Source organism: Mesoplodon densirostris, chromosome 12 (genome assembly GCF_025265405.1).
Source record: "Mesoplodon densirostris isolate mMesDen1 chromosome 12, mMesDen1 primary haplotype, whole genome shotgun sequence".
In the NCBI taxonomy this organism is placed as follows: domain Eukaryota; kingdom Metazoa; phylum Chordata; class Mammalia; order Artiodactyla; family Ziphiidae; genus Mesoplodon; species Mesoplodon densirostris.
Window position 1 is genome coordinate 43,656,440 of NC_082672.1, and position 12,879 is coordinate 43,669,318.

At 37.0% G+C, this 12,879-nt stretch overlaps 1 protein-coding gene across 1 annotated transcript in view; it reads left to right on the forward strand.

Annotated features, from left to right (window-relative positions):
- Window positions 1–7,463, forward strand: part of GOPC (golgi associated PDZ and coiled-coil motif containing) — a 42,595-nt gene extending 35,132 nt beyond the window's left edge. The window contains exons 7-8 of the mRNA XM_060115253.1: window positions 1,012–1,192; window positions 4,373–7,463. Of these exons, the coding sequence (XP_059971236.1) occupies window positions 1,012–1,192; window positions 4,373–4,503 (312 nt within the window). The 3' untranslated portion in view covers window positions 4,504–7,463. The remainder of the gene's footprint in view (window positions 1–1,011; window positions 1,193–4,372) is intronic.
- Window positions 7,464–12,879: the final 5,416 nt, after the last annotated feature.

Consider the following 12,879-nt stretch of genomic DNA (forward strand, 5'->3'; position numbering starts at 1 on the left):
ATGCAGTTCATGAGATACAAAGTTGTATGGAAACACTAAGCGCATGTTGAAATTCTGAAGTATAACCTTAAACTGCTGGGAAAGAGGAGCAGCAGAGACTAACTTAGTGAGTAGCAATAAAAAAAAAAATGGCATGCTTTCTTTTGAGCAAAGGCAGGCTATAATTTTCAGAGAATTATAAATACCAGACTTGGGTATAGTGATTGTAGTCTCTTATTAAATGACAGTTGTAGCTTGTAATTTTTTTAACATGAAATAATCTGTAACTTTTTACCTGAACATAAAGTTGTTATTAAAGAATTACAATATAAATACTACACATTTAGTCTAGTATAGTAGAAAGAGCAAGGACTTTGGAGTCAAATTTCTGTTTTTCTGTTTTACTTGTTCATCTTATTGAGAGAGTTACCTGCTCTCTCCAGGACTAACTCAGGTTTCTCATTCATGTACAAGGGACTATAATAGTGTTATTTTGAGGATTGAAAGATAATAATTTTGTACAATAAATACAGTAATTACTATTACTACTGAACAGAATACCTTAACACTTTGGCACTGGGTGAAAGTTAAGGAAAGGCTCAAGACCTATTCAGTAAGAAACAAGAAATCATTGTGTAGAGGTTTCTTGAATTAGAGAAAAGTTTGTGTGGTACCCTTAGGTGCAACTTTAATATCTGACTATTTAGATGGATTTGCTGAATTGCTATTATGGAAAGTATAAAATGGCAAAATGACTTTTAAACTGAACATTTGTTCCAAAATTCTGTAAATTGAATAAACATCCTTTTTTATTTTAGGTCTGTTAACGAAAATATTTTGATCAGTAGAAACATCTATAATATTAAAAGGAAATTACTTTTACCTCTTGAGATTCTATAATTTCATTATTTGTTGCCTTGAAAGGAGATACATCTGAGGTCCAACTACTACTTCTCACCCCAAAGAATTTGGAAATCTTTTAAAATGATAATTACAGTAACTTGGTTTCCTCATTTTCTTTCCCCATTTTAGAGAGGAGAGATTGAATTTGAAGTAGTTTATGTGGCTCCTGAAGTGGATTCTGATGATGAAAATGTGGAATATGAAGATGAGAGTGGACATCGTTACCGTTTGTACCTTGATGAGTTAGAGGGAAGTAGTAATCCTGGTGCTAGTTGCAAAGACACAAGTGGGGAAATCAAAGTGTTACAAGGTAAAAATTACTCTAAAAGTTATAATTAATGTATTTATTATTAATAAACTTTAAAAATATAAAAGCCTTAGCTGTTCTTTAGTAACACTGTTTTAATGATGGGGAAACCATCATTAACAAAATAGATAGCTTTCCCTTGCTAAATTATAGTTTTATTGTACACCAGTAACTATGCCAAAATTTTATTTACATGTAAGTTGTTCTGGAGTCATCTTGGACAAGTACGTGACCAATTACTAAACTATAACTGATCCTTGAAAGATAAATAAAATTCAAGTTTTCTAGACTCAGACAAAGACCAACATGCCTTTTAGAGTAGATAAATCTTAATGTCATCTTGCTGTTTTTTTTTTTTTTTTTTTTGCGGTATGCGGGCCTCTCACTGTTGTGGCCTCCCCCGTTGCGGAGCACAGGCTCCGGACGCGCAGGCTCCGGACGCGCAGGCTCAGCGGCCATGGCCCACGGGCCCAGCCGCTCCGCGGCATATGGGATCCTCCCAGACCGGGGCACGAACCCGTATCCCCTGCATCGGCAGGCGGACTCTCAACCACTTGCGCCACCAGGGAGGCCCCATCTTGCTGTTTTAATGTGCTTTCTTCTCTCATAATGCAATGATTTTACAGGCTAAATATGAATAAGTGATTAGACTGTTATCTTATGGTTGTTATTAATAGAATAGGGTATGTGATCTTGAGGATTTTTGGTTTAGTTCCTTTGCTATCATTTATACATATTTTGAAGAAAAATTCTAGCACTTTCTTTTATATGGAGCAGTGGTTCTTAAATTGTGATACATGGATCTTTGGGGGACCCTGAGACCTTTCAAGGGGTTCTTTTTTTTTTTTTTTTTTTTTCTTTTTGCGGTATGTGGGCCTCTCACTGTTGTGGCCTCTCCCGTTGCGGAGCACAGGCTCCGGACGCACAGGCCCAGCGGCCATGGCTCACGGGCCCAGCCGCTCCGCGGCATATGGGATCCTCCCAGACCGGGGCACGAACCCGTATCCCCTGCATCGGCAGGCGGACTCCCAACCACTGCGCCACCAGGGAGGCCCTCAAGGGGTTCTTGAGGTCAAAACTTTTCATAATAATACTAAGGCATTGTTGTCTTTTTTTGCTGTGTTGATATTTGCGCTGATGGTACAAAAGCAATGGGGGTAAAACTATTGATAGTTTAGTGCAAGTCAAAGCAGTAGCACCACTTTACTAGTGATCACTGTGTTCTCCCTTGCCATCCACTCAGAATGAAAAAGAAGAAGAAGAAAATGCCAGTTTCTCTTAAGAATATCCTTGATGAAATAGTAAAAACTGCTAATTTTATTAAATCTTGAGTATATGACTTTTTAATACTCTGTGTGATGAAATGGGAAGTATGCATTGTATTACTGAGTGTATGCTGAACAAAGATGCTGGTCTTGAGGAAAAGTACTTAAATGATTAATTTGCTAGCTGAACTAGTCATTTTTTTCATGGATGACAACATGACAATTTTTACTTGAGAGAATGACTGACAAATTATGGTTGTTCAGACTATTTGGCAGCCATTTTCTTTAAAATGAACAAAGTGAATCCATCACTTCAAAGAGAACAACTGACTATTTATTGCCAGTGATAAAACGTGAGCTTTCAAGTGAAAATTAGAATTTTGTAAAACACGCATCAACCACCATGAGCTCAACAGCTTCCTGACACTTAAAGAACTTTTCTAATAAGATTGGTGGTGGTATTAACGAATGTGATTTTTTTGATATAGTAAAATGAAGTGTGTCAGCTTTTGCAATTGCTACATAACTCAGTGATCTAATAGTTTTCAAATGACCAGTGCGTGATGTTACTAAATCCTGCATGGGTAAAAGAGCCATTCAAAGTGCAAGATAGACAAATGATTTTAATGTAGCAGAGTGTGAAAGTTCATTGATATGGTTTTAGATTCTATACTGTAAAATTTTGGTATATGATCAAAGAAGAATATTGACAGTTATCTGAAAAAGCTAAGTTACTCTTCCCTCTTCTAACTATATATCTATGTGAGGGTGAACTTTCTTCATATACTTGTAACTCATTGAGTAGAAGCAAATATGAGAATCCAGCTATCTGCTGTAAAGCCAGACATTAAGGATATTTGCAAAATTGTAAAATAATGATATTCTTCTGACTAAATTTTTTGGAAAGTAGAATTATTTCCACTTAGCAAATATGTTATTTATGTTAACATTTATGGAGTTTATCATATTTAATAAAGTGGTAATTTTTTTTTAGATTTCTCAGTTTTAATCACTAATATGGTAAACCTCAGTACCTCACATAACATTAATAACCCACATGAACAAAAGCTCTTTGCAATTCTCAGTACTTATTAAGAGTGTAAAGGCATCCTGAGACCAAAAAGTTTGAGAACTTCTGGCATAGAGTTTTATAGTGAACTGATGAACTGTTGCCCTTTTGGTAAATCTATATGTTGTGAATTATCTATACAAAGACAGCAGTAGCTGTCTCCCCAGTGTCGTTCTCCCCGTGCATCTTGAACAAAACGATTGTGGCACCATGTCAAAACCTTGCGCTGTTGAGCTGCTTTTCCTTTGCTTTTGTTGTCTTTCACCCTTTCTTCTATTTTTTGTCAGGATTAGAGGTCTTGTCCCTTTCTTTTTGCAGCTGAGGCTAAAAGGTTCTCTATCACCTGTGTAAATTGCAAACCACTTAAAATGTGACTCAAATGTAGATTAACCAAAATTAGTTTTAAATTTTATCTGGACATTGGACAAATTAGATGTAATGATAAACTAGTATGTGCCTCAGTGAACTGAAGTTAAATAATATGAAAGCAAAATGTAAAAGAAAAATACACTTTACAGTTCAACAGGTATTTGTGTGAGTAGAACTTACTGAATTTTGGGATTGTGTGTATCAGTTCTAAGTTTCATAGAAAATTTGGTAGGAAATTTTATATAATTTTTAGATAGATCCAATAGATAATATTAAAAAATCTGTACAGTGTTTGATATCTGCTATAAGAAGGAAGAATTCCTTTGTCAGAGATTGCTGACTTGATTAATCTAGGGTCCCATTATTTGCTCCATATTATTATTATTAATTACAGTGGGCATTCCTTTGTTATAGCTCAATAAAAGTATGACTTTTTTTTTTTTAACTAGAAAGTATCTGTTTTTTTTCTCTTTCTTTCAGGATTTAATAAGAAAGCAGTAACTGATGGACATGAAAATGGAGACCTAGGAACTTCAAGTGAAACTCCACTCGAAGATGGTGCTTCTAAATTAGATGATCTGCACAGTCTGTATCATAAAAAATCTTACTAAACTGACTATCTCCAGACAAGATTGTTAATCAGACTATTCTGAATTTGGGGCACTAGGGAAGACGGTGACAAAGACTGTACAAGATCAAGGGAGGCTGTTGCCTAAATGAAAGGCAGGTACCTCAGGGCTTCACATGAACAATTATAAATGCATAAAACTCCCTATTTTCTGTGGTATACCATAATTAGCTATTGCATGTAAAGTAATTTTGATTTTCTTAATATTGTAAAGCACCAAAGCATGTGTTTCCCAAAAGGATAGTACTAGGCTCTTAAGTACTAAATGAAGCACTACTGTTTTATTTGATTCCTTTTCCATTTAGTAGAAGGACAGTGCTAACTGGAATTTTTTTAAGAAATAGCCTTTAAATATAAGAGAATAAATGAATTCATATTGTATATTCCAGAATGTTAAGTGTGTTTCAAAGGACAGAACTTGAATTGCAGAAACGTAGGCTTGACTTAACTTTTTTTTTTAACTGAAAGAATGGTTTTAGTGTTTTCTTTTTTTTAATTTAATATGCTTCCTGATATCTAAATCAGTTCTTAATGATCATTTATTATGAGTTTGCTTTTCAGTGTTATTCATTCAGTACAAAATAGTTTTCTTTAAGCATCCTTTATCAATCAATGCTGCACTAGAAATAGTTTCAGAAAAGTTATTGTACATTGTACATTTTAGGTTTTTTAGAAGAAATGCAGATGAGTGTAAAATATCTGTTCTCAATTATGTTGATCTTGTGTGCATGGTATTGGAGTATTACGTTATTAATGTTTAGTCACAAATGCTTTTTTTCTGGAATCCACAAGACAGTTTTATGCATTTTGAGTTGTTCATAATGTTTGTCTTATGATAGTCCTGGCCTTAAAGATACATCTTTTCTGTCAGTAAAAGCTCAAATTTATTACCATGTCAATGAGATACATTCCAAAGCAGTTTTCTCTGAAAGTACCTAACTGATTTGCCAATCATCCAAAAAGCTGAGGCACTGGAGGGTAAGATAAGGTGAAAATGTTTTGATATGGTAATTGTTTTGGTTGGCTTTTCTTGTTTGTGTTTGTTTGACTAAAGTGCTTTTCATATGCAAACTAGATTTGCTACTTTGCTTATCCCAGGAATAAGCATGGAGTGCCTGCTCTCTTATTTACTGTTCCGCAGGCCACTGTACTGGGCAGGGGAAAGTGAAAACATTGCATTTAAAGAGATGATAGTTTTGCCAGTATCATTGTTTTAAAGGACATACGTTGAAGGGAATATTGATTGGGAGAAGGCTTTTAGAGTGTTATCAGTATCTCTTTCTAATATTCAAATGTTATGTGATATAAAACATGTTCTTTTATCTTTCCTAGATGCACTGTATATTTGTTCATAGGTAAATCTATAAAATGTATATACTTTATTTGGTGGTTTTGCTATTTATAAACTTTATGTTTTAACTGTTGCTCATTTATGGTTTGTTTTGGGTGGTTTTGTTCATCTGTATATCACCATGTTAATTTGTAATAGAAATGCACTTCATAGTATATATGGTTACTGATATTAAAATACCTTGTAGCATAGCGTTGCCTCTAAGCAGAAGCTAGTATTTAATTGTATAATTGAATAAGCAAGCTACATGTTATTGTTTGCTCCTGGCAGGCTAGGCCTCTTAAAAGAAAAAAAGTCTTCTCCTTATGCATCCCCTACTCTTAACACATGCCCCCATGCATGACATGAGATCTGCAAACTGGATTTTAGCCAGTGTATTTATTCATTTAGTCAAAAAAATTTCCATTGTCACGTACATGAAAACTTTTTGTTTTGACTTGAAACCATGTTATCTTACCTTCTTAAAACACAGCCTGGGATAGGATGGCCATGGCAGTTTTTCAGAGAGTATCCTTTATCTACTAAGACTGATTCCTTAGGAAATATTAGCTAACACCTTTTGATTTTCAAGAACTAATATGTCTATAAAGGGTTTTTTTTTTTTAGAGCCTTGAATTGGCATTTCTATGAGGACGCCGTGTAATATGAAGAATTGTATGAGATGGTTGTGATACAAACTTTCTTGGGCTGATAAGCAGAATGAAAAACTTCCCAGGTAGTTTAAAATTACAAAGGTCAGTTCCCATTTCATTCCTGCCTCACCTTGGTTTTGCAGGCCTATGTGAGAGCACTGTTGCTCAGATGCTACTATGAGATTCCCATCAGGTGTTTAGAAAGTACTCAGTTAAAAGTTCATTTTAGAATATGTAGTCTTTGGGGGATGAACTAAGAATTACAGACTTTTCCCAAAGGACTGAATGAGAAAGTTTTTATGTTTTCACATTTACAGGAAAGAAACTCATAACGAGTTTCAAGGACAAAACCAAACAGATAAGGAGAGAACTGTTGCAAAGCCATTACAATTAAAAAGGAAAAAGAAGAATATACATATGCACACACAAACAGAATAGCTGAGAAAAAATTTTCAAGAGTGTGAGGGTTGTATGTATGTGTGTATATATTTACATTTAACTTCTAAAATTCTAAGTGTCTGTTGTGAATATGATGGCAGACAACATTTGGGTTATGAGACTTAAAACAGATGGAAAAGAGATGATAATTTTTTGATCCTTGGTAATATAACTGAATGGTTTTAGCTGAACAGTTGTCAGAAGTTAGCCCAGCTTGTCATTGGTGCTGGTTCTGTTCCCTCCACCGTGGACTTATTTTGTTTTCATGTTTAGAAACAGTATATTGATTTCATGTGTAAGTTGCACATTTCTGACATCCTTATTACGTAATCACTATCCCACCTATCCAGTCTTCCACATAGGGTCCGCCTCAAATCTATAGGATTTTTGACAAATGTATTATATCTAGTTGTGATGAATTTAGTATTTTTTTATTAGCCTGTAAATAAAGATGGCCTCTCCTACATTAAAATGGTATTAATTGCATTAAAAAAATAAACATTTTGCAATTCTTTCATGTTATATATTTTACTTATTATTTATTTCTAGTAGCTTCTGTTATTTGTACCAGCAAGTCATAAAGTCCATGCAAAGGCTGAATCTAGTTACTATGGTGGAACAGTTTTTTTTTAGTAGGAATTAACTGTTTGATTTTAGGAACTATTTAATCTGAATTAGTTAAAAGCATATTGGTTGGAAGGAGCTGCCAGAGCAGCTGTGGGGCCAGTTTTCTGTCGAATCGTAGCAGATGCAAAAACTCTAGTCTACTTGGGTGAGTTTTATGTTACAAATATTGATGGTGAATGTTGCCTTTGAGGATAACATTGATAAAAATTAGAAAACAAATCCTATTAGATACTATGTAAGAAGGTATTTATCCATTTTATCACCTAAGCATATATGATTTAGAAGTTCCCAAATTGTATATAAAATAATTTTAGAAATATCTATAAACATTGTTCAGTTTGTTTGCCTCAGAAGTTCTACATGTGGCCATTTATAGTCAACCTAAGAACTAGGTGTAGAATGTGTAGGAATGCTTTTTCTTTATCAAGGGTATCTGAGGTCAGTCAGGAGGAAGAACTCACAAATGGTATTTTACTCTAAGTATTAATTAATGTAAACCATATTTCAGAAAATTACTTGAGTTATGAACAGTTAGAAGTATTTATTTTTTTGTCATTGAGTAACTTTGATTTAGTCCTAATACAATATGCTGTGTGTCAGCTTCCAATTCACCAAGCAATTTGGAAAAGTCTTTTCCCCAGAATTCACCCACATAGGATATTGTTCTTTTTATTAAATTAAAAAGATTATTTTATTTAAGGGGTTTTATAATTAACCTTTTTAAAAAGTTTTTAGCTGAAAGGTATTATTGCAAATTACCATGTGTTGTTGGTGCTGAATATTTGTCTGATCACAAATCTTTTTCAGGTGTATTTTGAGAGCTACAGTCATGGTCGTGGCAGCCAGGAAAATGCTCCCCTCAGCTCTCCAGCAGGAAGGAACATAAGGGACTGAAGGCTCTCCGGCCTCTGCACTCTGGTCATCCCCACATTAATGCACAGGCTCTGCCTCATGCTGCTGCCAACCAGGGACTGAGCATGGCAGAGAGTTGACTCCTTCACTTGGGCTTGAAGACTACCTGACGGTCTTGCCAGACTCCTTTAGGATTGCGTTATAGTCTCTAAGTCACTTTCACCCAACCTTCCTTCTTTCATTTACCTGGGGTCATGCCTGCATCAGGGGCTGGTTGCCTCCCAGCCTCCCACCAACCCCAGCTCTCACCCTGCTTTTCCTCACCAGCACTGCCCCTAGTAAGTCTGTTCTGTAGCTGATCCCTTCTTGGTCTTGGTGTCTGCTTCTTGGAGGACCCAGACTATCACAAGTGGACCAGGAGTGAGATCTGAGAAAACAGGTTAATAGGATTTTAGGAGATGGTTCATCTCCCTCCCAAAGGATGAAGAGGATGACATCCTGGCTGGTAAGTGGTATACATATAGGCCTTGGCACAAGGTTATGGCTCAATTACTAGATATTTCACAGATGGTGTGCAGAAAAGAGTTACCAAAGCAGGCCTGAACCTGTTATCCTTAGAAAGGCCTGCTTTTGAGGTTCACCTGTGGCTACTGTCCAGCAGTTTGGATTTCACGGGTGTTCCCCCCATTCCCTAATTGATAAGAGTGGTTTACTGTGCCTGAAATGTTTGTACAGACAATAGGGTTTATGTTGAACACCTGCTTTCCTTCTGGGAATCATGAATTTGGTACATGCTAGGCAAAGAGTGCCTACTTGACGGCACAATAAAAACCCTGGACTCCTCCTATGCCCAGGCTCAGGCCAGCTTCCTGGTGGACAGTACTTTATACATATTATACATCATTGCTGGAGGAATTAAGCTCATCCTGTGTGACTCCATTGGGAGAAGACTCCTGGAGCTCATGCTCATTTCATCTGGACTTTGTTCATGTGCCTTTTTCCTTTGCTGATTTTGCTTGGTGTTCTTTCTCTGTAATAAATCACAGTTGTGAGTACAGGTCTATGCTTAGTCCTGTGGGCCCTTCTAGCAAGTCACTCAACCTGGGGGCAGTCTTAGAGACCCCAGAAACAGGTGGTAACTTAGGCAAATATCCCCATGGAGAGGAATTCTCTAGAAGTTCAATGAGGCAGGCGTTTGATAAATACAGAAAGGACAGTGTCTACAAAAACAGCAGAATTGGCTGGTTACTGCTTGGTTGTATTGATGACCTAGAGAAGGATAATGAGAGACTGAGGGATGTTATCAAGCTGTTAATACTGAAATGTGAGAGCCAAAAGACCTCTGGGGAGCTTATAAGGAGGCCTTTTCTCCTGCAATGGAAGGATTGAAACAGCCGAGATTCAGGCTGAGGATCTAATTGTTACAGTCACAAAGCTTCAGAGACTTGACTTAAATGTTCAGCCGTATTATACTTTGTGAAATTCAAGGTGTTTGTAGGGAAAACCTAGAACCTTGAAACATGCCATGGGGACACCTGGATGGATGCCCCTGAAGATGTTGACTCTGCAGTCCCTACTGCATCCTATAGTCTTGCAGAAGCAGCCCAGCCTTCCCTAATAAGTCACCTCTGCTTATGCTGGAAGGTGCTGCAGAGGTTGCTACCTACCCCTCCTCCTCCCACCCTTTTCCCCCTCTCCCCCACAGCCCAAGACAGTAACTGCCCCTCTCCTCTTTGTTTGCTCCTAGGCCTATAACTAGGGTTAAATCCTAGCAAATCCTGGCTGCAGATGTGCTGGGCCTGGTAAGGGAGAAGAAAGACCACACATCAAAAAAGGTAAGATCTGGCTAGTGTATCCTGGCAGAAGCCAAGGAAGTGCTACTGGGATTAGATTTTTGACAGTGCTTGATAAAGGGCTAAACTCTCCAGTTGAAAGAAAAGATTCAAACTGGAAAAAAATCCAGCAAAAAGTTATTTATGAGGAACATACCTAAGGATACAGAAAGTTTGAAAGTGAAAAGATAAAGAAGATACACTAGGCATATATTCTCCAAAGGCAAGCTGAGATAGTTATATTCATATCAAAGAGAATAGACTTCAAGGGAAAAAAAAAGCATTATCAGGCATGGAGAAAGCTACATATATATATATATATATATATATATATATATATATATTTTTTAAATTAAAGTATAGTAGGTTTACAATATTGTTTTAGTTTCAGGTGTACAACAAAGTGATTCAGTTATATATATTTTTTCTTCCAATTATTTCCTATTACAGGTTGTTACAAGATACTGAATATACTTCCCTCTGCTATACAATAAATCCTTGTTGTTTATCTGTTTTATGTATAGTAACTTGTATCTGTTAATTCCATACTTCTAATTTATCTCTCCCCATTCCTTTCCCCTTTGATTACCATAAGTTTGTTTTCTATGTCTTTGAGTCTGTTTCTGTTTTGTAGATAGATTCATTTGTATTATTTTTTAGATTTCATATTTAAGTGATATCATATATTTATCTTTCTATGTCTGACTTCACTTAATATAATATTCCCTAGGTTGTTTCATGTTGTTGCAAATAGCAATATTTCATTCTTTTTTATGGCTGGGTAGTATTCCATTATATACATATACCACATCTTCTTAAACCAGTCATCTGTTGATGGGCCTTGGGTTGTTTCCATGTCTTGGCTATTGTAAATAATGCCGCTATGAACATTGGGGTGCATGTATCTTTTCAGATTAGAGTTTTCATCTTTTCTGGATACATGCCCAGGAGTGGGATTGCTGGATCATATGGTAGCTCTACTTTTAGTTTTGTTTTGTTTGTTTTTTTTTTTTTTTGCGGTACGCAGGCCTCTCACTGCTGTGGCCTCTCCCGTTGCGGAGCACAGGCTCTGGACGCACAGGCTCAAAGGCCATGGCTCATGGGCCCAGCCGCTCCGCGGCATGCGGGATCCTCCCAGACCAGGGCACGAACCTGTGTCCCCTGCATCGGCAGGCGGACTCTCAACCACTGCGCCACCAGGGAAGCCCTACTTTTAGTTTTTTAAGGAACCTCCATACAGTTTTCCATAGTGGCTGCACCAATTTACATTTCTACCAAGAGTGTAGGAGGGTTTCCTTTTCTCCACGCCCTCCAGCATTTATTATTTGTACACTTTTTGACGACATCCATTCCGACTGGTGTGAAGTGATACCTCATTGTGGTTTTAATTTGCATTTCTCTAATAATTAGCAGAGTTGAGCATCTTTTCATGTGTCTGTTGGCCACCTGAATGTCTTTGGGGAACTGTCTATATCTTCTTTGGAGCAATGTCTGCTTACTTCTGTGCATTTTTTGATTGGGTTGTTCGTTTTTTTGATACTGAGTTGTATGAGCTGTTTGTATATATTTTGGATATTAATGTCAGTCATATTGTTCGCAAATATTTTCTCCCATTCCATATGTTGTCTTTTGTTAATGGTTTCGTTTGCTGTGCAAAAGCTTTTAAGTTTGATTAGGTCCAGTTTGTTTATTTTTGCTTTTATTTCTTTTGCCTTGGGAAACTGATCTAAGAAAATACAGCTGCGATTTATGTCCGAGAATGTTTTGTCTGTATTCTCTTCTAGGAGTTTTATGGTGTCATGACAAACCATTTTGAGCTTAGTTTTGCATGTGGTGTGATGAGAGGTTCTAATTTCACTGATTTACATGTAGCTATCCTGCTTTCCTAGCACCACTTGTTGAACTGACTGTCTTTTCTTCGTTGTATATTCTTGCCTCCTTTATCATAGATCAATTGACCATAGGTGTGTGGGTTTATTTCTGGGCTCTGTTCTTTTCCGTTGATCTATATGTCTGTTTTTGTACCAACACCACGCTGTTTTGATTACTGTAGCTTTGTAGTAGTGTCTGAAGTCTGGAATGATTATGCCTCCAGCTTTGTTCTTTTTCCTCACAGTTGTTTTGATATTTCTGGGTCTTTTGTGGTTCCGTATAAATTTTAGTATTATTTATTCCAGTTCTTTGAGAAATGTCATGGGTATTTTGATAGGGATCACGTTAAATCTGTAGATTGACTCCCTCTTGCAAGAGCACTGGAATCACAACTAACTGCTGAACAATCATCGTCAGGAAGACACTGGAACTCAGTAAAAGGATACCCCACATCCAAAGACAAAGGAAAAGCCCCAACGAGACAGTAGGAGGGGTGCAATCACAATAAAATCAAATCCCATAACCGCTGGGTGGGTGACTCACAAACTGGAGAACAGTTATTCCACAGAGGTCCACCCACTGGGGTGAAGGTTCTGAGCCCCATTTCAGGCTTCCCAACCTGGGTGTCTGGCAATGGGAGGAAGAATTTCCAGAGAATCAGACTTTGAAGGCTCACGGAATTTGATTGCAGGACTTTGACACGACTGGGAGAAACAGAGACTCCACTCTTGAAGGGCACACACAGGGTAGTGTGC